Here is a 23,418-nt window from a genome sequence, read left to right as displayed (position 1 = left end):
TTAAGTATTAAAAACGGTGATGCCTTTATTAGGACTGCGTAGAAGCATCTAAGACGTTTTTATTTCAATATCTACTCCAGAGCGGGTATTATAAATAATAATTTACCAATTAATGTGTACGTAGCTTAGAAGAATTATATGATTAAAAATATTGTGTGTATTTCATATTTAACCAAAAATTCCATGATATTAACCAACCAATTCATATTCCAGAGGCGGCTACATGTCCCCCCTCCAGCACAACACAGAAGACGTCAAAAAAGTGTGGGTCGGGACCCCCACGGCCCCACTTCTCGTAGCGCCGGGCGGCTGCGTGGTGGCCGTGGAGCGAGCCCAACTAGTGGACGTGCCAAGCCCACTCTGTGATATCCAGCGGTAGACTGCTAGTGCCACTAATCTCTTTGGCGGGCTGTGGTAGATGGCGGTGTGTGTGTCAGTGTGTGGGACCTTCGGAAATAATACCCTCTTGTGTCAGTAATAGAGACTAAATTGGTCTGCAGATTGAACTCGGATTAAACCAATCAAAATAAGTGATGCGAGCGTAACGATAAAGCTTTGTCCTGATTAATCAATTTTTGCGATCGATCCGGAGTTTATTATTATGGCCGTAAAGCGACCATGATAGAGCTTATTTTTCTACACTTTAAAAATGCCAATGTCGCTATTACTTTCGATTGCTTATAGCGAAAAATGATATGGAAATTGCATAAATATTTAAGAGATTCGAAGAAATTTAACATTTTACTTATCTCAAGCTACTATTAGATATTGAACAAAAATGCATTTTATAAATTATGTGTAAAATTTTAATTGCATTGCCATATCATTTCTCGCTTCATACAAGATGCAAAATAAAAATTAAATCATCTAAGGGTTGATTTTTTAATAGTCCGATAAAAAATCTAATAAATTATAACTTGACTGAATAGAAAAGTCAAACATTTCACCTATTCTATCTACACGACTGAAATTTTTAATTTGCTAGTGTTGTATTTTGTCTTAAATAAACTTATATCTGATTATTGAACAATCAGCCCTCACTCATATAAAACTATTTTCTCAGGGGCCTTATTCCGTCCATGAGGGCAAATCCATCTTTTTTCAATTACAGGCTTTCTAGTCGAAGGACAGCTTTAATTGTCATATAGGTAAATCTTTTATCTATACTGCTCTTAAAGCATCTGTCTGCTGTCATGTTTTAAGTAGAACACCCGTGATTGCAAAAAGGCGCATATATCCCAACAGACGGAATAGGCCCTTTGACTTTTCCATATTTTACATATAATTTGGTTGTGCACATTATATAAAAACGAATGTATGGTTGTTAAATTAGATGTATCGAAACGTTTCACCGCGCATTAGGGCTCGATCCATTGAGAGTGGAAACGCCGCGTTCCGCACGCTCAGCGGTGAAAACTATTGAATCTATACAAATTTGATCTCAGATATACGTGTATCCGTCATTACACTCTCAGCCCGCTGGTATACCAAATCTACCACATTGTATATTTAATTTTGTAAGTGCTTCGTGTTCCTCTATTGTAATCTTTGTAAATGTACTCCCTTTAAGATTGTGACAGTAACTTATACAGTTACCACGTGGTATATACCGAATTTACCATTTAAACATGCCATCATGTGAATAGGATAGGTGACCATTAATGTGAAGACCACGGAGATAGAGTCAATTATGATATGACTGATTTTGTGTATATCATGTGAACTATATTTTCCAAGCTACATTTACGTACTGATGCAGAAACGCTAGAAAATACGTTGTGTATCATAACCCTATTGCTACCATAAATCTAAGAGATTAAAAATAAAGTGTTATCTATTTCTGTAAAAATATTGGCGTGAGTTTAAATTGGATTGAAATAAGTTTTAATTTCATCGATTCTATTTGACATTTTAAAAAGATCAATTTCTGTACGCTTTTATAGTATTTGTAGTTGGACTTTCCTTTTTAAATCAATTTTATTACTATTTTATGATGTTAAAGGCATGTACAATTTCCTACGAATGGGAAATATTTCTAAGTAATTCCCATAATGGGAATCAAAGTGCACACAATAATGGTACTTATAGACAAATATATTTTAATAGTGTATTCACATTTATGACAAATCACTGCATGCATTTTCTTCCATACACATTATATGTTGTAAATATTAGTAGTAAGATGTTACCTGTTGTGGGCTGTTTTAGTTGAATCCACTGGCAGTAGCGTTTTCCTAGTCTTTTGTATCTGATTTTTTATAAGCATTCTGTGTACATTTGTCGACTCCAGTGGATTTAGCTCGTGGTCGAAAATTCAAATTGTCACAATGTATTTTAATTTGGTTAGTGAGTTAATGGAACGAGCCTTCTGTAGGGTGTTTTATCGTCCAACTTCTAAGATTTGTTGTTACATTAGGGCCTATGCATACGACTAGAACGCGTTATAATACACTTTATATATTTTTATACGTACTCGCTTAAACACACAGAACGCGCGTAAAAAACGCTCGTCGTTAAACAATGCCGTGTGCATAGACCCTTAGTCAAATTGTGACCAGTTGAAGAATTTGCAAATTTTTTACACTTCAAATGGCTCGTTTCTATAATTTCTATAAAGAATAAATTTTCGACCATAGTTATTCGGCTAGAAATGAAGCTTCCTTGTGGGTGCCTTATCGTTAATAGATCACTAATGTAGGTGCAAGTAAATACTCCGTTATTGTAATGTTTAATGAATATACCTGCGATCTTTATGTAAATATAATGTATGTGTATAAATAAAAGAAATTATTTTATTACTCGAATTATTTGGTTTTATTGTTTCCAAAATTCCTTTTAAGTAATTTCATCCACGAAGACGCGCCCCACTACTTTACTTATCGCTTAGAGTGCGTAAGCAGCTTGCGTGTACACGCACTGCTGTGGTAATCGAAAAGGCAGGAAGGCAGAAAAGGCGGTTCTGCTTTATTACATGGTTAACTAGATTATCTTATCGTTCTTACTGCTGTTTATTAAACATGAAAATGTATTTATAACTTACGTAGATGTATGAAACCTAAATAGTAAGAAAGTTTATTTAATGTACATACCAAAACAGTAAATAAAAAATTGCCCGCCTTTGACTTACTGTCCTCTTATTACCACGGTAGCGCACACTACGATGGGTAGCATCGAGGTTTAGGCTTAAATCAATCCCCTTACCCCGCGAAACCCTGTAACATCCCCGCTCAAAACGTGGTGGGGCGCGGCTTCGTGGATGAAATAACTTACACATGATATTACCATCATGATTACTTATCGCCTTTAGTTTGTGGTTTGTTTTAACAAAGGTTTAGATAAGCTAGAAAACTTACAGAAGTAACTTTTGAAAGCAGTGCAAAGCCGTCTCAACAGTCACGATTGAATATTGGGCGAACTAGGTATCAAGTAGCGAAAACTCGCCCCCCTCCGACACGTTTCATGTGAAAACACGTTTACAAAAATCATTGATGCGAAATATTATAGCACTTGTATAGTCATTTGAAAAAAAAAGGTCGTGCAATTCACACACGACAAAAGAGAAACTTAATAAAGGAAAATAGCCTACGAGAGATTAAGATGGATATATACCTATAGTGTCGGGAGCATTGGGACAAATGTAAGGTATATTATTTTTACAAAATACTGAAACATACATGCAAAAATAATGTATTAGTGAGATTAAATTATTCACATAACAAAAATACACAAATTATACAAAACGCTTGCTTTATACTAGAGCTTTGTAATACGCAGGCGCAAACACACGTATTAAACAAATACTAAAAAGAATAAAATGCAAAATGTAATGCTGGCTGGTTGAACGCTGTTCCTTTTTCAAATATCGAGACGCATTTGCGGTTCATCGAGTTTCAAATCACAAAGATTCTAAAGAAGTTTCACTTCAAAACTTCTGAACGTGTATAGAATTATTAATATACCGCTAGTGTACAGTGTAGACGTTACTTTTTGCAATAGATCTGTAACAGCGTTAGCCAACATTGTTATCGAGTCATCCAGAAGCTTGCCTCGGATTTATTTTTCGCCTTTTAGTAATAAATGGAGCTGTAATATGCGTAATTTAGAGAAAACTTTATTTTGTAGCAACATTGTCAGTACAGTATGTACAGGCCTATGTCCAACAGTGGACTACAACGGACTGATTGCATGTCGTGCCTACACGCAGTCGTATTTACGTTTATTAACAATAAATATAACCACGATCTAAATAAAAGCGAATTAATGTAAAATAAAACGATTAACTAATTTTATTGCATCTAACGAGGCGAACATAATGTAAATCAAAACCTTGCCCAAAACGCAATAATTAAGCGGAACAATTTCAACATCTTCGATACGTTGAATGTTTTGATAAAGATAACATCTCTTATCAAAGCCATCTGACCCCAAACGGTAAATTACCAATTCGTTGAAAAATTAACTCTATCACATCGTCATAAGGCCTATTCAATAATTTTAAAATATAAACAAACTATAATTCAAAACGTTGATTAATATTTTTTAATATTAATAAAGATGGTGACATGTTAATCGTGTACTGATAGCATCTTTTACCTTATAAATAGGACTGTGTTTATAAAAAAACTGTGATTTTACATCAGTTCTCTGTGTGATTTGTTCGTGAATTTATTGTAAGTATTTTTATATTATAACATCATCTAAATGTTATATTACACACCTTTATGCACACAAGGAAATATAAAAAGAATAATATATACCCTCTTTTGATTTAATATTTTGTTCAAATTTCGAACGAGGTAATCTGTGTTCGAAATTTAAGCCAGCCAATTACAAATAATTAAAAAAACAAGTAGATACTTTATTAGTTTATGTATTACTTTTCATTCCTTGAATACTATATATTCACAAACTTATATTCTAATCATCAATCATCTCGGCAGCTGGACCGCCTCTCTACTTAATTTCCTACATAAACTAACCCCAAATGATTAGCGTTGGAGATGAGACGATTTTGTTCCTTTTTCTACATTGCTTATCAACCAATATATTGCGAAAACGAAATGAGATATTATTTTCATTAAAATATTTTATGTAGAGACCAGTGGCGAACGGTGCAATTTTCCAAAAGGGAACCAGACACAACATATAGGTACTAATATGCATAAATGTGGTCTTCAAATCGCCTTAATGATAATTAAATTTTATACAAACGAAAGGGAGGCTCGCAACAGATTATATGGATCCTTCCCCACTGGTAGAGACAACAGTATTTTCAAAATATATATATACCAAAACAATTATAGAGATTGTCTGTTATTTTGTTTGTTTACACACACTTATAAAATAGTAAGAAATAAATCACTGAATTATAAGATTGTTTGCTGCCAAGGAATTCTAGTACATGGAGTTATTGCAATATCAAATACAAAGTCATTTCGTATGCAGTTCACGTATACCATTGATTTCAAATGAGGCTCTTTAAAACTACAAGTACAGTGCGTAATACTCAAATTTTATTAAGAACCTGAATATGAGTATTGACCTTCGAATTTTATATGAATAGTTAATATTTTTAATTTTCTTTTTAAGTTTGCGTTATTTGTCGAAGCTATGTCATAAATACACCTATTTTGATAAAATTAATAATGTGAATAATTTTAATTTGTAAATATGAATTAATCATAATATTGACATATTATGCCTGTTTATGGTGATATTTTTAATATTATATCACCTACAATCTATATACATTATTTACCTATATACTTACGTCACAAACTTCATTGTGCCTTCAATTTATATTTCAGAAAAAAAAGTTCTCGATCCCTTAAATAGGCTTAATCTATTTGCCATGATCTTGCGAACTGCAATTTAAATTCTTAATCGTTATAGCATTCACCTCTCAATTATATGGCAGTGCATAATTCCAAACGTATAAATAAAGGCACCGTCCACTAGTTTCTTTTATTATAAGAAGTACGTGTTAGAGAACACAAATTGTACTTTAAATATATACTTAATAAAACTAATTTACGGATTTTATCGCGGTTTTTCCTGTGGTGCGGATCCTGCCTGGTCTGGATGCAGTCTTCGAAACGTCGGGAGAAAATTATAATATAAATACCTTGATAAAATCCGCAAAATAGTTTTATTTAAATGTCTAACATTCGCGTAAACATAAGAAATCATTATCTCTAAAAATTAGTAAAAATATTATAAATAAATAAAAGATATTCAACCCCATACAGAAGTATTAAACAGCCTTTCTTAATTTCAGAGCAAAATGACAAATAGTAAAAATAAAGCTCAAAAAAGATACGAAGGAAAAGTGTTGAACTTCGATCACTTAGTATTTTGGGTAGCGAACGCAAAAACCGTAAGTAATCCTGATAATTTTATTATCTGCAATAATTAATCTATTATTGTTGCTAAGTGCTGAACACATCGAAATAATTAATATTATTATTAAGCCAAATAAAATCTGAGCAAACAGTACAGGAATTTGAGTTCCAACAGCCTTCATAGAAATAGTGCCAAATTGAAGTACATGTGTATTAGATATATTATTGCCTATACACTTTATCCATACAATTTTTATCAAACCATTGGTTTTGACTTATCATCTTCATCTTAAATAAAGCTAAATGTAGCTTCAGTCAGAAAAAACGCGAGTTAGTTAAATTACCCTAAGGTTCTATATTACGTGTTACTTGTAAAATTAAAATAACAACATAGCATTTATTTTAGGCATCCAGCTATTTCGTGACGAGATTCGGTTTCAAGCCTCTAGCAGTACGAGAGGCGTCAGAGAGCAGGCCCGTGGTTTCCTACGCCGTCAGATCAAACAAGGTAACTCTTTAATCTATCTAAACAGACTGATAATAATGACTCTCGAGAGATCTTTGCGTTGTTTACTCTTGGTTTTTATCAGCCGGTTTTAATAGACGATTCCAATCTCAATCTTCAATACGATTCCGAGAATGAGCCAATCAAAATAACTCACTTGTAAGTATGTCAAATAAACTGTTCTGATTGGTCGAAATAGATAGAAAAAATGGTTTGGGATCGTTTATCGAAAATGGCGGTAAGTAACTATCGTTTAGCTTATAGCTTAGTGGTAGAAGAGTATCAGTGTGTAATGCATAAGATTAACAAATACTGCTATAAATGGCGAAAAAATTGTAAGTGCGTTGTCTACTTTGAAACAGAAAATATTGAGAACGAAAAATATACGGATTTATTAGGCTCGAGTACAAAAACAAATAAATAAACCTATGGTCTTCTGAAACAGTGATAAGTATCATTGCAATCGAGCCAGTGCAGTCTAGACAAAGTATCTGACGCGACTTAGTTGAAGAAATCATATTTCACTCACTATTGTTTACATTACTTATAGCTCTTTCATTAAGAGCCTGTTTCACAATATTCAAATAAATTTTATTTGGGAGTTATCGTTTTAAACAGCTATAGATAGTACTTAGTTTATTACCATTTATTTGGGGGCATGGATTAAAGTGTGAATTGTAATTAATCGGCCTATACATTTATGTGACGAGTAGCATTAACTCAGAAGTTGTGAAATATTTGTGACTTACTTTTTATAGATTACAATAATATTCGAATCACCAACGAAAGAAGATGGCGAGATATCAGTAGACTTGGCAGCGCATGGAGACTTCGTGAAGGACGTCGCTTTTGAAGTCAATGATCTAGATGGACTAGTTTCAAGAGCTAAAGCGGGAGGCGCTGAAGTAGTCAAAAATATTACTGAGGAAAAAGATGATGATGGCGTTGTTAGATACGCTGTTCTACGGACGGTAAGGGGTCTTTACACCTAAAATATACATATTTTTATTTTGATACCAGCTTTTGCCCGCTCCGACCGCACAAAAATGTTTTTCCGGGATAAAAGGTAGCCAAAGCACTCAGGGGTAATGTAGCTTCCTTTTAATGAAGAATAAATCAAATTTTGTTTATTCGTTCCTGAGATTAGCGCGTTTGTACAAACAAACTCTTCAGCTTTATATATTAGTATAGATGGGTACGGCAAAATTACCCTAGTGCATCTGACTATAAGTAGAACAGGGTTCAGATAGAGTGTCGACAGATAAGAGATGGTTTCTCGTCACCACTCGATACCATTACGCCTATTTGAATTCTTATATACACACTACACAGGCTTATCCCACAACGCAAAATACTTAAGTGGACCGCTATGGTGGGTTTAAATCCCTATGTACATACTGTGGTTGTGGACGTATACTAATATCCCATCGGCGATATATTGAACTATAACACTTAATTAAGGAATAGATAAAGTTGCAATTAGAGCACCTACTTTTCGGAAAACTTAAATAATATCAAAATATTATACATTAAGTACCAATTTACTGTCTGTACTTTTAGTCTCGGTACCAATTTATTTTTTCTCAGTATGGCGACAACACGCATACTCTCATCGACCGAAGCAAATATAACGGAATCTTTCTGCCAGGATACCAGCCTTCAGAAGAAGATCCTTTTAACGGACTGCTGTAAGTAATTATTCATAGCATATACCACCTGCACGAGTAGGCAACTTAGTTAAATGATAGAAAAAGCATATAAAAATGATCGAGACTAAAACAATAATTCCGGCCAGCCTCAACGGCAAGCTTGAGGATTCGGGAAAGCGATTTCATTACGTGTTACGTGAAGTGAATGCCAAATATCAACCAGCAAAGGACGAAAATATCCCTAGACGATCCGTCCAATTATTTCGGCTTGCTAATTGCTTCTTCACTCTACACTTAAAGGACCAATTATCCATGACCTTTAGAAATACCAGTTTCCATATGAACGAGAACAAGACAGTTCAGGAAGATGTCACTTGACGTTGGTTTTCTGTGATACTATCTATGGCTTTAGCTACTTTCGAATTACCCTTAGTTAAATGATGTCCTTGTCCTTATAGGTAATAATAGCACCAGCTCTATATAATATACTGCCCACAGCTCAGCACGTGTCTCCTATATTACCTCCTAAAAAGATTTAGGCCTTGTTCTTACTTGCTATTTATTTTATTCTACAATTTTAGAGATAAATACATATTGTATAGTCTATATTTTCTATTTGGTAACTTCTTATTCCCTTCCCCCTCTATTGCAGGCCAGCCACGAATTTAATGTTCATTGACCACGTTGAAGGCAACATGGCCGACGGAACTCTCGAAGATTCTGCTTCTTGGTACGAAAAGAATCTCAATATGCACAGGTAAATCGTAAACATGAAAGTTTAGGATTTCAAAATGCTTAACAGGCTGAAATTTGCGCAACGCCTTGAGGTGTTTCATAGGACTTTAATCGCAGCTCTGAGTAATATTGCTATTAATTTTAAACAGGTGCAGCGATTTTCAAGTTACCTGTTTGTGTATAAAAGTTGTATGTTGTAGATTCTGGTGCGTTGACTACAAACACGATCTAGTGCCGTACTCCTGCATCAACTCCGCATCCGTTATTAATGAAGATGAGACCGTTCTAGTAAGTATTTTGGATTTGACAGGTCTGATAACAGATTATAATACCATTTATATTATAAGTCATAACTCATAAGACTATTTTTTTATTTTATTAATACAATAATATAATCAAGCCCTACGTATTTTAGTTGTTATTTTAGATAAACCGTAAAATACGTTCGCTGCATATAGGTACTATTTAAATAATAAAATAGTTCAATTAGCACGGTATGAATATTATAATTATTTAATCCCATGTTGTGCCCGTTCTTCTACTCCATAACAAAAATCTAATAGGCTCTTGTTTTATTTTATCAGTTGTCTTTGAATGAATCCGCAAAAGGCTTGCGTCCAACCAGCAAAGCGTCAGAGTTCGTAAAGGCGCTCGGTTCCTCTGGAGTGGAACACGTTGCGTTTTACACTGATGACATCGTATCAACCGTGAGTACTTTCCTTATTATTATACAACCATCTAACTACAAACTATGTTTAGCTACAGGCCTGGTCTACATTTTCATACATAAGTAGATAAGTTGTATTGTGTCCTTAGCTCATTGAGACTAGAAATTTGTTTTATATTTAAGGTGATATAAAAAATACAACCATCAAGCACTTTAATAAAGTAATTACAAACAAAATATCTACGTCATCCTTTAATTGTTTTTAAATGGATTCCCAAAATAAACTAGAGAGAAGGCAGAAGACTAACATAATTGAAATTGATCTAGATGCGCGACCTCAAAGCCCGCGGGGCCGACATACTAACTTGGCCTCCGACGTACTACGAGCTAATCCGAGAGAAGCTAGCAGATAGCTCGTTGCACGTCGCTGAGAGCATCGACGAGCTTCAGCAGCAGAACGTGCTAATAGACTTCGATGAAAGAGGGTATATGCTGCAGGCGTTTACAAAACACGTGCAGCCACGACCCACGCTGTTTATAGAGATATTGCAGAGGAGGAATCATAGAGTGAGTTATCAATTATATTTTTTGTAACGATTTTTAGTATCCATGCTACAATGTAACAACTACTGTTTGTCCAAATAAATAAATAAATAAATCAATAACATATTTTCACTGACTTAACTACATCGTGAAGGTTCCTTAGTAAATTAATCAAATGGAGCTCCTCCTATTACGTAAAAAATTAATAGGTACCTATCGCACACTTAGAACTAAGGTGACCTAACCCAAAAAGACGATTTGTGGGAAACGAATAAAAAAGTTTTGAAAACGATTTAGAAGGCAGTGAATTAGGCGGTGTAACTCAAACTTGAATCGTCGAATATAATATAGGGCGACCAAATACAAAAGTCTAGCTCCCAAATAAATGGTAAACGGAAAAGTGCATTGAGAATTAACCGTTTTATACGTCAACTGCCGGGTAACACTAACTTAGTTATAAAATAGGCTTCAAATGAACTATAATTGTTTTTATTGTATTACAGGGATTTGGAGCTATGAATTACAAATGGGTGTTTGAAGCAATCGAACGTTTGGAAAGTACAAAGGAGAAAAATGTAAAAGAAGAAGAGAAAACTGAAGCCGCCTAGTTCTTCTGTTTCTAATGTTTATATCAATGATAAGGAATACAAATGTAATTAAAGATAACATTGTAATTAAGATGAAAATTGAAATTACGCCAAACAAGAAAGTGTATTCTTGGAATTGGATTTTCATGTTAAATATTCTGTTAAAACTCGTTTTATAATAACACTAATCTTCATAAAATATAATATACTTAATACTAATTAGTATTGTATTATAAATATGTTACATATATTATGTTTGATTTATCTAGCCAAGAAAAGAGTAGATACCCAAAAGGTCTGTTACGAAAATAGCTCCATATGCGTCAGTGACAGGCTTATCACGCTTTTTATCATTTTACAATTCCTGTCACCATGACCTAAAGGCCGAAAAAGATACGCAAACCTGCTGCCTAACCCAGAAAATTGCATTTCTGAATATGTTTCTCCAACGCCCATGACCGAGACAAGTTATTAGAATGTTTATTTTCCATTGCAAATTAAATGTTTGTAAAGGTTAAATGAAAGGCTTAACAACTAAAATATTACCATCCCTGATTATAATAGTGATATACAGAGACAGCTTCCCGTTTTCCATTTTTGATAGGTCTCTCTTTGCATCCCCTTTTATTAATCTTCTCATGCACTGCGTCAGTTTTGCTATCATCTTGACTTTCCTTTATTTTGCTTGTTCTTGTTCTGAGATTTTGAATGTCGGACATTTGACATTGTCCCGCGTATCTATCTTAGCGCAGAAATACTTTGGGGTCGTCCCGTATGCGTCGAAGAAGGCCGCAGTAGGCTTTGGTTGATATACCGGTGTAAGGGTAGGTAGCTACATAGGGTTTAGGAGTCGGTCCAATACTCGCTCAGATGATGATTTCCGAGTGTCGACATTGGGCCGTAAGACTGTTGAAACCAACATCACCCCCCAGTGGTGGTAAGGAGTAAGGATAAGGCGTTTTTTCTCAGGACAAACAGAGCATTTGATATTGTAATGTCCAGGTCGAGCCCTACCAACTCTTCTCTCTAATTCCAACGCCACATCATTAGAATAATATTCTAGCTTTTTCTATTGGGTAGGCACAAGAACTAGACACAGTTCAACGAGATTCTACAACGCAAGAAGAGTCGCTCATAATTATCCGTAAAACGTTTCTCAAGCAGCGTCTTTTCGTGTTAAAACTCAAAGATTGTTCTATGAATCGAACTTAAGACTTCAGCGATTTCACATTAGAAGACAAGAAGTCAATTAAGGTATCGCGTAGCATTATTGCTCTCTTCAACAACTTTAGCTACTCTCAACTTGTTGACAGAGTTTGCGCATTGCTTATATACATTTAAATGTCATAAACAAGGTTGTAAAACGTTGTTTGTAGGTTTGTTTCGCAGTTCTATGAATACGTAGGGCTGGTATGCATAAAAAGAAGTGCGTATTAAAATCAATGGCGTTTTATAAAGTTGTTTACGTCTGTTCAAGATTTATAAGACTTCGTTTAGAAACTCAAACTAACGCTGATGTGGCAAAAAGACCCTATAATACAATTCCTATTGTCCTACTTTTACAAATATTGTGAAATATGCCTACCTAAAAATATTCCTTAAATTTTGTAGATATTAATAAATAATAGAAAATTTTGTGAAAATATGAATGTTCAGATGTTTGTTAGAATGAAACGCAAAAATCGCTGAACGGATTTGAATGAAATTTGGCACAGGGATAGACTATAGCTTGGATAAACACATACAACACACTAGACTATTCCCAGAAAAGTACATAATGGGACTATTATTTCCAGACGGTATCACACAGGCGAAAATACTGTCATGATCGAAACCTGGTAGAGAATATAATAGCAAGAAGTCTGCTACCATAAGAAAATGTTTATCTATCAGTACAGTCCTGCTTGATTTATTTTTGCCGAGAGTACCACCCGTATTCACAAAATATAATACTATGAGGACACAAAGATCGCAGAGTGTCGGCAATTTCATAGTTTTGTTTTTCCTTTGTTCAGTATATCTGCTAGCCAATTGATGTAAAGTTGTATCTCTATATAAGCCAATCATAGTGCCCGAATGCACACTGCGAAGCATTCATGCCAAAAACATTAAACAGGCTTATTATCACAGCATTGCTTCGTATTTAGCTAAGTAATGTTTGTGAATACTGGTGTAATTACTGGACATAAAATGTACCTACATTCTGGGTCAGTATTATTAGTGCAGTAAAGTCACTTAATATCAGGCGAGCGACTTGTTCGTCTGCGGTCATGTTATTTAGTTTTGAACGTTTAAGATTAACCGGCAAGTGTAGCGTTAGATGTCCACCAGCATGGTGGACAGACGATTTGACAAAGGTCGCAGGAACACGTTGGATGCAGGCCGCTTTCGACACATCCGTCTGGAAATCTTTGGGGGAGGCCTATGTTCAGTAGTGGACTTTTTGTAGCTGATGATGATGTTTAAGATCATAACTTCTAAATCTACAACATGTTATTCAACAGTTACGTCAAAAATTTAGGATGTTTTCTAAGTAAACTCTACATTATGTAGCGGCTATGCCATCGGACATTGTGGAATAAATCTAATAACGCCAAAAATATTTTAGGTACTTCTTTCTAAGTAAATTTTTGACATTAGCTAACCATTTTTTATAGTTTTAAGCATAAATGGCAATAATATCCAAGGTTTTAAATGTCATGGAATATTCTCGTGTCCAATTATTGCACAACATTTTGTAACGTTACCAGTCGACCGCCTCGTACCGGACCTGTGGAAAGACTGACGTGGGGTGGAGACAGCTTACTACAAATGTGATGAAATATTTTGAATATCGAATGCCCTTATTTCCTAAGAAATCATTTCGTAGAAAAGGATATTTTGAAAAAAGAACTATCGAAAAAGAAATTGTTTTTGGTGTCAATATCAAAATAGTTTTTTTTGTAAGCTATTTTTTTCAAGGAAAATAACAACGATAAAGGTACTTAAAAATATAATATTTGTTTTTGGAAAATTACATATTTAAGTTATTATTTTAAATTTAGAACACGTGAGAATTGTGTTTAACAATCGAGAAAGCTGCTAAAGTGCTTATAACGCATATCTATAAAAGTATTACTTTATCCATATAGATGTAAAATCTATAAACGCACAAGCAATGACATGACGTCTGAACAGCGCCTAAGCTGCGAGCTGCGAGTTGCGACTATGCATTTCCGTGCATTATTAACATAATTCAATATATGTTTTCAAAACAAATGCTTAACAAAAATATTATTGTTTTCAATTACAGGATTCCTTTTGTAAGGATTACAGAGCTCTCCATAAGAACGTTTATAAAACATATTATCCTTACACTGAAAAAACTGATTTTATGTATATTCTGTAGACATTTATGGATATTAGTATCCACTTACAAGTAATTTCTGTACTATAAGCCATGTAATGTCAATACCACGGACGTAAGAAAAGTTGTAACAGTAGGTCAAGAGTGTGACGCTACGCTTCCCCGCCTCTGTGCTTTGGTAGCCGATACAATCCAGTTTTTAATGTAGACAACATTTACATATTGTTTATCAGGTGGTGCACAGTGCGCACACTCAAATTTATGGACAAATTTTGTGCTACGATTATTATTTGATGTTTTTGTTGCGCGTTTTATTAAGTACATTAGGATTTACTGTTGGAATGTACTGAAAATGATACTACTAACTTTTGGCTTTATTTCTATAAAATGTGGTGTAAGTGGTCGATAAATACGCTTTTTTACACATGTAAAAGAAAAAAAACTTAGTCTATACAAGCAGTCAGCTGCTCAGGACCATTCTTTCCTTGTCTAAAGCGTGTTAAAAAATCACACAGTTTTGTCTGATCAGGGATTGATGGCTGCTATTTCCCGGTTCACAGTTAAATGCTTCGACTAAACGAATAAACGAAGTATCTAGATACCAGATATTTTATTGATTTAAAAAGTAATTAAACCGTACTTTAATCATATTAATAAAATTTTAAACACTTCTTCTTCGATAAAACATCACAATCATACTACTTCTATGTAGAAGTGTAAATAAGTAATGCGTCACAGTTCTCTATCTCTAGTTTCTAAGTTTAAATGTCGAATTTTCTATTCCCTAATACGAATTCTGTAATAGTTATTCAGTGCTTTACCATGCTATGTTGAGTATTATTGAATCACAAAAGATGTGACACAATATACTATAATGAAAACAGAGGTTACAGCGATTATTATTAATAGGGCTTTAAATATTTTATTTACTATTAATTTATTACCTTAGAAAATACTTATGATCTCCCTTCTTTTACTTACAATAGATATTTATATATATCATTCGATATTGATAGCAACTTCGCTTATCACAGACAAGCATGATACGGCATGAATCCATATTTGCCCAAAGTTTCTAGTTATCGCGCCACTGTGCGAGGGAGGCTTGGTTCTTGAATAAGCGACGACGACGTCGTGGCGTCAGCTTGGAAAACTAAAGTTGTGTCCATCACAAACTAAATATGTATTATAACTGAAGCGTAGTTTCGATATTTGAGTACCTATGCATCGTGTTCTTAATAACTGCACCTGGGGCCTTATTCTCTATCCCGCACGTTATTTTAACAGTGCGTATCCAGCACGTAACACAACACATCATGTTTAGGACTATAGAAATTTGGCTTACAGAATACCATTCCACACACATTTCTCGAAGATAACATGACACGGCCGCGTTACGCGTTTACACTATCATACAGAATAAGGGCCCTGATGGGAAGTAGAGTGTTGAATGTTGTATCTTGTCGATAAATTTCTAAGGGGAAGAAGAGCTATCTTTTTATACGTTACTACTGGACATAATAAGGCTTAATATCTCATGTCTCAGTATGGCGAGCGCAGTGGAATACAAAACAATTCTTTGTAATTCAAGGTGTTGGATGGTGTTTCTACTGTTTATGGGCGGTCGTATCGCTTACCATCCGGCGAACGGCAAGCTCGTCTCGTCATTCAAACGCAATAAAAAATATATCTATATATCTTGTTTATAATATTTTCTGTGTGCCTAGGATGATACCGCCTGTATCCAGGTTAGTAATTTGTGTGAAATTAAAGTCGCAACATCGAGAATTCACAAGATATTGATGGTGCGATATCGAATCGGAACAATGAGATTTTCGCGAAGATTTAAACTATATCAGAAATTGCAGAAGAAAAATAGAATAGATCATTGTTTTTCAATAAACTTTCATAGCTAATGTTATCTGGCCAAACCCAGATTGCCCAGACTTATTTAAAGCTCCAGTCTAGATTTAACTTTGCCTAGATCTATGACGAACTTACGTGTAGCCTTTTTCTTTAATACTAGGGTATTATGAGATAATGAGTACAAAGTACATAACGAATCTCATTTCATCCCACGAAGTGTAGAGGACTATATACCTCTCTATCTACCCCTACGCGGACAAAAAGCGTGAGCTTATGTGGACACAACTTTACTGACTTGTTTTCTCGAAACGCTTATAGATCCCGCATTTCTGGTTTGTATATAAAATCGATCGCGCACAAGTATCGTTTCAGTTCTAAGTAAATACGCAACAGCTAGTGTATCTTTGTTTGAAATTGTGACAATGGTGAGTACTTAAATAATTATATAAAAAATATACAACAAAGTGATTTTGTAAACAATTTCATTCATAAACAATTGACAACTGCATGCTAAGGAAATTATTTTAACCGACATCAAATAAAGAAGGAAGTTATTAATACGACGTGTATTTTTGGATTGTCGACGCCACTGACAGCAGTCAGGAGGCCATTTACAAAATGATTGGACGTCGGAATAATTTTGATTTATTTATCCCTTATAAGATAAAATGGGATTGAATTAATAAATACAAAACTTTTTAGCGATGGAACACAATGTTTTTGTATTTCAACTAACTTTTTAAATATATATTTTATTATATACAGCCAGTAATTTCTTGACTGAAGTCTCCTGAAGGCATCTTCTTTCTCCGATATGCCATAAATTAACACTATTGTTAATTAATACACATCGTCGTAAAAAGCGTCATATAGGCACCGAGAGTATTATTACTAATGAAGAACTTGGCCCCAACCCAAACCGGGACAAAAAATTCAGAATGCCGTCAATGTTGTCTCGTTGCGGGAACTGAATCCGCATCACACTTCATTCTCATCCTCTAAGAGTTTATCCACTGCCATTGAAAGCGATCTTCAATCAAGTAATTAATTACGATAGTATAATTGTTAATTATTTCTAATTTAATTACTAGTGGTAACATAAATTGGTCCAGCGTGACAATTTCCAATTACTCAATCCAAAGATATAATTAAATAGGTTTGAACAATTGAGTGTATTTAGGTCACGGAATCGCATTAAATAGCTTTGTAATTTATAAGATATTGAATCTTATTTACTATGTAATATTATTATAGCGGATGTTTGTTAATAAACGCAGCGACAGCTGAACGTAATTGGATGAAATTTGACATAGGTAGACCATGTCCTGAATTAACACAAAGGCTTTTTATCCCGGTAATTTGCTCCTATGCGGGATGGGTGATATAATAGGATATTTTTATTTTTTTAAAAATAGATGGCGATAGTGTTCGTATAGCGCTATAAATCGCCAGTGTTTTAGGGACTTACAGCGAGAAATACTTTCCGCACGGGCTAAGTCGCGTGCAACATATAGTATCTAATAATTATTGATCGTCAATGAATAGTATACTCCAGCTATAAATCCTTAGTTACCCTATTTTTTTAATGATCTATTAGATTTAGATTTTATACAGCTTTTTATGACACCCAGACAAAGCTAATGTAATTTCATCAAACTTGTAAATAGGGTGGGTGACTATTTTTTAAATACGTTTATCAAAAACGTACGTCAAAATCCAGGCAATAGTAAATAAATCATAAAACTTTGAAATTTGATGGATGACTGTCAAAGAATAGTAAAAACAAACTGTGACGTCACCGAGTGTTACCGGTAATAAGACTACGTTTGTGAGAAAGAGATAGTGCAATAGGGTTACCGCGCCCCGACTTATGCGATTCCGTCGATAGGTCATTTCACAGAAGAATTTCTTTTTACATACAAAATAATATACATAATCAAATATAGGTAAGTACCCTGTTTGCTGGTAGGCTCTAAGACTGTAATTCTCAGCTGTATAGCACTTATAATTTCAAGTTGTCATAAACAATACTGGTCAGTTCGAATATCAAAATTTGAATTTTATCTGAATTATATCTCACTCAACGTAGCGCTGAGAAATATGCAAAATTGTTACTTTGTGACGAAGTTATAAAATAAAGCTAACTTGTTTGAAACGGCTATTTTTAACATACTTGTATTTTGACATTCTTTGCGCTTATATAATATAGTACTTCTGTTATTGAATGGTCTCTGTTTGGTTAGGATAAAATGGTTCCATATTTCCATATACACACTTACCTATTATAGCTTTACCCACAATAAGAATTAATCCATTTCGATGTTTTATCAAACCAAAACCATTCTTTATTTTTTATTGCTTTGCTAACGAGACGAGCTTGCTGTTCGCCTAATGGTAAGCGATACGACCTCCCATAAACAGTAGAAACACCATCCAACACCTTGAATTAAAGTAATGTTTGTTATTCCATTGCCCTCGCCATCGCGGGACATGGGATGTTAAGTCTCATTATGTCCAGTAGTTACACTGGTTAAAATGTCCTTCAAACCGGAACACAAAAGTGACTACACACTGCTGGCGGCAGAAATAGACATTGCGGTTGTACCCACAGGCGGACTCTCACATATGAGAGACCTACCACTAGTAAATTCTAATGCTAGATATTTATATTGTTCTAGACCTCCTACACGGATAAGGGACGGAAACCAGAAGCCGGCCGGTTCCTAGCCTTCGATCACGTAACATTTTGGGTATCAAATGCAAAACAGGTAAGTTTCGCAACTTTATAAAGATTACAAATGACATTCGTATTTTTAAGGTCGATTAAATTGTTTTTTTGTTTCTTACTAGTTCCTGTGCGCAGGTTTTGTCGCGGAGAATTCTGTTTTAGGACACTATAGTTTCCTATTAGTGTAATTGAGCAGTATTTAGATTACTCTCTACAAACAAACCAATTTTTTCTCTAATATTAGTATAGATAGTATTAAAAGTATTATTCACAAATTACGTGTTTATTATTTAAAGGCGATTTTTTTTTATATCCTTATTGTAATGGCCTAGTTTTTTTTCGTTCTGTGTTCAAGTTTTTAAATTTGGAACTTGTTTAGGCGGCCAGTTATTATGTGACGCGGTTCGGGTTCGAGCCGTTGGCGTACAGCGGACTGGAAACAGGTTCCAGAAAAATCGCCTCGCATGCCGTGAGGATGAACAAGGTAATACGGAAATAATTAATACACATTTTAAATGCGAGATATAATTAATTAATTCCAAACCATAATACCTATGTAAAATCTGAATGTGAATATGGCTTCTGGGAATATCTAAGTCGAGCATCATTTTACGAAAATTTACTTTAATTATATCATTTCCCTTACTACAAAGCAGGTATGAATGGTTGATCGCACATAAATTTTTTATTGCTATCTCTACATTCACTCTCTAGTAGACTGACACGGTGGTGTAGTATTGCGTGCTTGATACGACCACAGCACTGAGGTCCCGGGCAGCATTCGGGTATGAATCCCGGATCTGACAAAGTGATATTGAGTTTTTTTCTCAGCCCGGAGTCTAAATTTTCTCAGGTATGCAGGTCACCGTTAAAGGAAGCGATAATTCATAAAATATACACACATAACTTTAGAAAAGTCAGAGATTCGTGACCGTTTTAATCCTAGGGACATTCGTCTCAGCAGACCGTTCCAATCCCAAATTAAACTACTCCGCTTTCTTTTAGTAACAACTTTATTCCCTTGCAGATAGTATTCGTATTCCAAGCACAATACGAGCCAGAAGAGACGGAGTTTTCCAACGAGGTTGCCTACCACGGAGACTTTGTTAAGGATGTCGCATTCCAAGTAGAGAACCTGGACTTCATCTTAGAGTATGCTAAGAAACAAGGAGCTGTTGTTGTTAAAGACCTTTGGGAAGAACGGGATGAGTTTGGAGTAGTCAGGATGGCTAAATTGAAAACGGTATGTAAAAAAAGTATACCTATACTATCATACTAAAAAAGAATAAATATCGTATTCTTGCTGATATGCTAATCTCCAAGAAACTTTTAATATATTTTTTTTATACTTGCCTACATGTATTGATTCCAGTTTGGTTGCTTTTATTTTCATTTCCAAATTATTAAAAACTGTAGTATGGTAATCAGATTAATAATACCGTCTTGCAATAAAATCGATTAAGCTTTTTTAAAGCGCTGGAATATTATTTCTACTTCATTATCTTTCTTTCCATCAATATTCTGAAAGACGTAACCAAAGTCGGCGAATAACGTAAAAATATCATTTTCAGTACGGCAGCAACACCCACACGTTGGTAGACAGATCGAAATACAGTGGAGCGTTTCTGCCTGGTTATGAACTCTCAAACAAAGACCCCATCAACAAATATTTGTAAGTAATTGGGTAATAATAAATTGCGTCTCTCACCTGCTCTTATCCGCCTCTACTTTGAGATACCACAAACAGGGGCCTTATTCTCTATCCCGCACGTTATTTTAACAGTGTGTAACAAGCACGGAACACAACGCATCATGTTTAGGACTATAGAAATTTGGCTTACAGAATACCATTTCACGCACATTTCTCGAAGATAACGTGACACGGCCGCGTTACGCGTTTACACTATCATACAGAATAAGGGCCCAGGCTAGCATAATAGTGTCAACCTGTGAGGGGTCGTCTCTCATCAGTCGACCCTCAATCTGAACCTTACTCCACTTATCATTAGGTGCAGTGGGATCATTATGAATGTCATATATATGGATATTATTAAAATACCAGTGCAAATCTTTCAAGTATTTGAGATTTAGATTAATTTGTACCAACTGCTTATTGTCTATTGGTTATGCATTTTTCTAGACCTAAAGTGGAGATCAACTTCATCGACCATATAGTCGGCAACCAGCCCGACAACTGCATGGAAGAAGCTGCCTCGTGGTACGAACGCTGTCTGCAATTCCATAGGTACGTAATTCTGGGTCACAATTATCAGTAAAATAAGACCATATAGCCTATATCACCTTCTTCTTCTTGGTCGTGTTCTTCATTATTGAAGAACGTGTCTCTGAAAGGCCTTCGTGGTTGTATGATCTTTCCATTTTGTTCTATTTTCGGCTTCTTTTAAGGCAGTCGCAATAGACAATCCAGTGAGGGCAGTCACTTGATCTACTCAACGGATAGGTGCTCTTTTTCCTTCTACTAACCAAATAAGTAGAAAAAAAAAAATGTCGCCCCGCTAGGTAGCCAGGAATAAATTAAAATATACACGCTTTCAAAACATTCCTTAATGAACCTTTACTGAATTGAAAATTACCTGTCTGGTTTCAAATTAACAAGCTTACCCCCAACTAGCATAGGTTCGGCAAAATCGCATTTATGATGCTTTAATGTCAGACGCGTTACATTTTCTATCTTCACAGATTCTGGTCAGTAGACAACAAGCAAGTATGCACCGTATACTCGGCTGTACCTTTACTGAATTTGAAATTACCTGTCTAGATATGTTTCAAATAAACAAACTTATCCCTAAACCAGCATAGGTTCGACAAAATCGCTTTCATGGTGCTTTACTATTGTCAGATACGTTACATTTACTTTCTTCACAGATTCTGGTCAGTAGACGACAAGCAAGTGTGCACTGAGTACTCGGCCCTGCGATCAGTGGTAATGGCTAACTGGGAGGAGACAGTGAAAGTGCCCATCAATGAGCCCGCGGCCGGCAAGAGGAAGAGTCAGATCCAGGAGTACGTGGAGTACCACGGCGGCGCTGGCGTGCAGCACCTCGCCCTCAACACCGAGGATATTATTACTGCTGTAAGCATCAACTGAATGGGACGACCAGCTCCTTCACTTCAAAAATTGGATCAACAAGATTTTTTGATAATATTTTTAATGCAATTAAATGACGAGACGAGCATGCCGCTCGCCTGAAGCCTATCTTAGAGCTGTGTTGGGTGTCGCGGCAGTATTTTACTGCTACCTAATCTAGTCTTCTAATATTACCACCAAAATGATGAAAAACGAGGTTAGCTACGTCCAAGCAAGTGCTGATAATGTATCCTAAAAATAATTAGATCGAATTAAGTTCCATATTCTGATACCCATTCCTTTTATCAAAACTATATACCTAAAATTTGATAATATTTATAACAATTTCAGATAGAAAATCTGCGTCAACGCGGTGTAGAGTTCCTTTCAATCCCATCAAAGTACTACAAGTTGATACGCGAACGCCTTCAAAGCAGTAAAGTGAAAGTGGCCGAGAGCCTGGACATCCTGGAGCGGTTGAACATCCTCATAGACTACGATGATGATGGTTACCTGCTGCAGATCTTCACTAAGAACACACAGGACAGGCCCACGCTCTTCTTGGAGGTCATTCAGAGGAGAAATCATAATGTAAGTGCGGCTTGTGTCGAATATATGATTTCTACACTTGTAAAAACCTTTACGTAGTTGAGTACAGGGCAATATGATAAAAGTCTGTTTTTTTTTGCTTTCGATACGAACGCTTCCGCTTTTTTTTTTATTTGTTCGCAGTTTTTTTAGTTTTATTTTACTACCGGCGATTCGAAGGCTTAATAATGATATCCGAAAACTTATTTCGATGTGACATTTATTTTAGTAAATAATTACGAAACTAAAGTTTTATTTCTATTACAGGGTTTCGGAGCCGGCAACTTCAAGACGCTGTTCGAGTCGATAGAATATGAACAAGGAAAACGTGGCAATTTATAAATAACTAAGTATTAGTTCACTATTAGTTGTTAAGCTTATGTTGTGCATTGTTATATTAATAAGCATTTTAACTTGCTTCATAGATAGATATTTTGTTAACTACTTTCTGTAATAAAATGTATTATGTATACTCATAAAAATATTTTGTCTCTTAGAACATATTTTTTAGTGTCTATATGGCATTGCCAAGTTCATGGTTGCATGCTGCTAACCGGACTGCTGCTTAGGCGGACCGCTTGCTCGTTTGCCTAAGTAATAAAAAAAATACGTCGCAAAATGGGGTTTTAATTATATTTTATGTTTTGGATAGACTACAAATCACTCTCTCATTATGGCACCTGATCACTAGAACTTGAGATGGAAATTAATATTTTAAAATTTAATACTGTTTTTGTCTATTTTTTGTTTTTTTTTTTATTCTATAGATGTGTTC

The 23,418-nt window shown here is 35.0% G+C and overlaps 3 protein-coding genes across 3 annotated transcripts in view; all 3 read left to right on the top strand.

Moving 5' to 3' along the window:
- The window catches only part of LOC115456236 (BMP and activin membrane-bound inhibitor homolog), a 75,955-nt gene extending 73,642 nt beyond the window's left edge, over positions 1-2,313 (top strand). Inside the window, exon 5 of the mRNA XM_030185212.2 lies at positions 214-2,313. Coding sequence (XP_030041072.1) covers positions 214-379 — 166 coding nt within the window. The 3' untranslated portion in view covers positions 380-2,313. The remainder of the gene's footprint in view (positions 1-213) is intronic.
- Positions 2,314-4,620: 2,307 nt separating this feature from the next.
- Positions 4,621-11,275, top strand: LOC115440025 (4-hydroxyphenylpyruvate dioxygenase-like). The gene is made up of 10 exons (XM_030164152.2): positions 4,621-4,670; positions 6,278-6,376; positions 6,748-6,849; positions 7,605-7,817; positions 8,434-8,534; positions 9,148-9,252; positions 9,431-9,518; positions 9,815-9,937; positions 10,225-10,464; positions 10,944-11,275. Exons 2-10 carry the CDS (start codon positions 6,284-6,286, stop codon positions 11,046-11,048), a joined length of 1,170 nt encoding a protein of 389 aa, XP_030020012.2. The 5' UTR covers positions 4,621-4,670; positions 6,278-6,283; the 3' UTR covers positions 11,049-11,275.
- Positions 11,276-16,585: 5,310 nt separating this feature from the next.
- On the top strand, positions 16,586-23,349 carry LOC115456378 (4-hydroxyphenylpyruvate dioxygenase). Its single transcript, XM_030185411.2, has 9 exons — positions 16,586-16,664; positions 18,918-19,007; positions 19,347-19,451; positions 19,995-20,210; positions 20,539-20,639; positions 21,108-21,212; positions 21,854-22,061; positions 22,407-22,646; positions 22,911-23,349. The coding sequence occupies exons 1-9, from the start codon at positions 16,662-16,664 to the stop codon at positions 22,983-22,985; spliced, it is 1,143 nt and encodes a 380-aa protein (XP_030041271.1). The 5' UTR covers positions 16,586-16,661; the 3' UTR covers positions 22,986-23,349.
- The last annotated feature ends 69 nt before the right edge of the window (positions 23,350-23,418 follow it).

The sequence above is a fragment of the Manduca sexta genome, chromosome 14, assembly GCF_014839805.1.
Source record: "Manduca sexta isolate Smith_Timp_Sample1 chromosome 14, JHU_Msex_v1.0, whole genome shotgun sequence".
In the NCBI taxonomy this organism is placed as follows: domain Eukaryota; kingdom Metazoa; phylum Arthropoda; class Insecta; order Lepidoptera; family Sphingidae; genus Manduca; species Manduca sexta.
This window is presented reverse-complemented; position numbering and strand designations above follow the sequence as displayed.

Excerpts from the sequence above, each read along its gene's own strand:
- LOC115440025 (XM_030164152.2), top strand. The coding sequence starts at position 6,284 with ATGACAAATAGTAAAAATAAAGCTCAAAAAAGATACGAAGGAAAAGTG. Across the intron at positions 6,377-6,747 it reads GGGTAGCGAACGCAAAAACC|GCATCCAGCTATTTCGTGAC; the intron begins GTAAGTAATCCT and ends CATTTATTTTAG. Across the intron at positions 9,938-10,224 it reads CTGATGACATCGTATCAACC|ATGCGCGACCTCAAAGCCCG; the intron begins GTGAGTACTTTC and ends AAATTGATCTAG.
- LOC115456378 (XM_030185411.2), top strand. Across the intron at positions 20,211-20,538 it reads GGATGGCTAAATTGAAAACG|TACGGCAGCAACACCCACAC; the intron begins GTATGTAAAAAA and ends TATCATTTTCAG. Across the intron at positions 22,062-22,406 it reads CCGAGGATATTATTACTGCT|ATAGAAAATCTGCGTCAACG; the intron begins GTAAGCATCAAC and ends TAACAATTTCAG.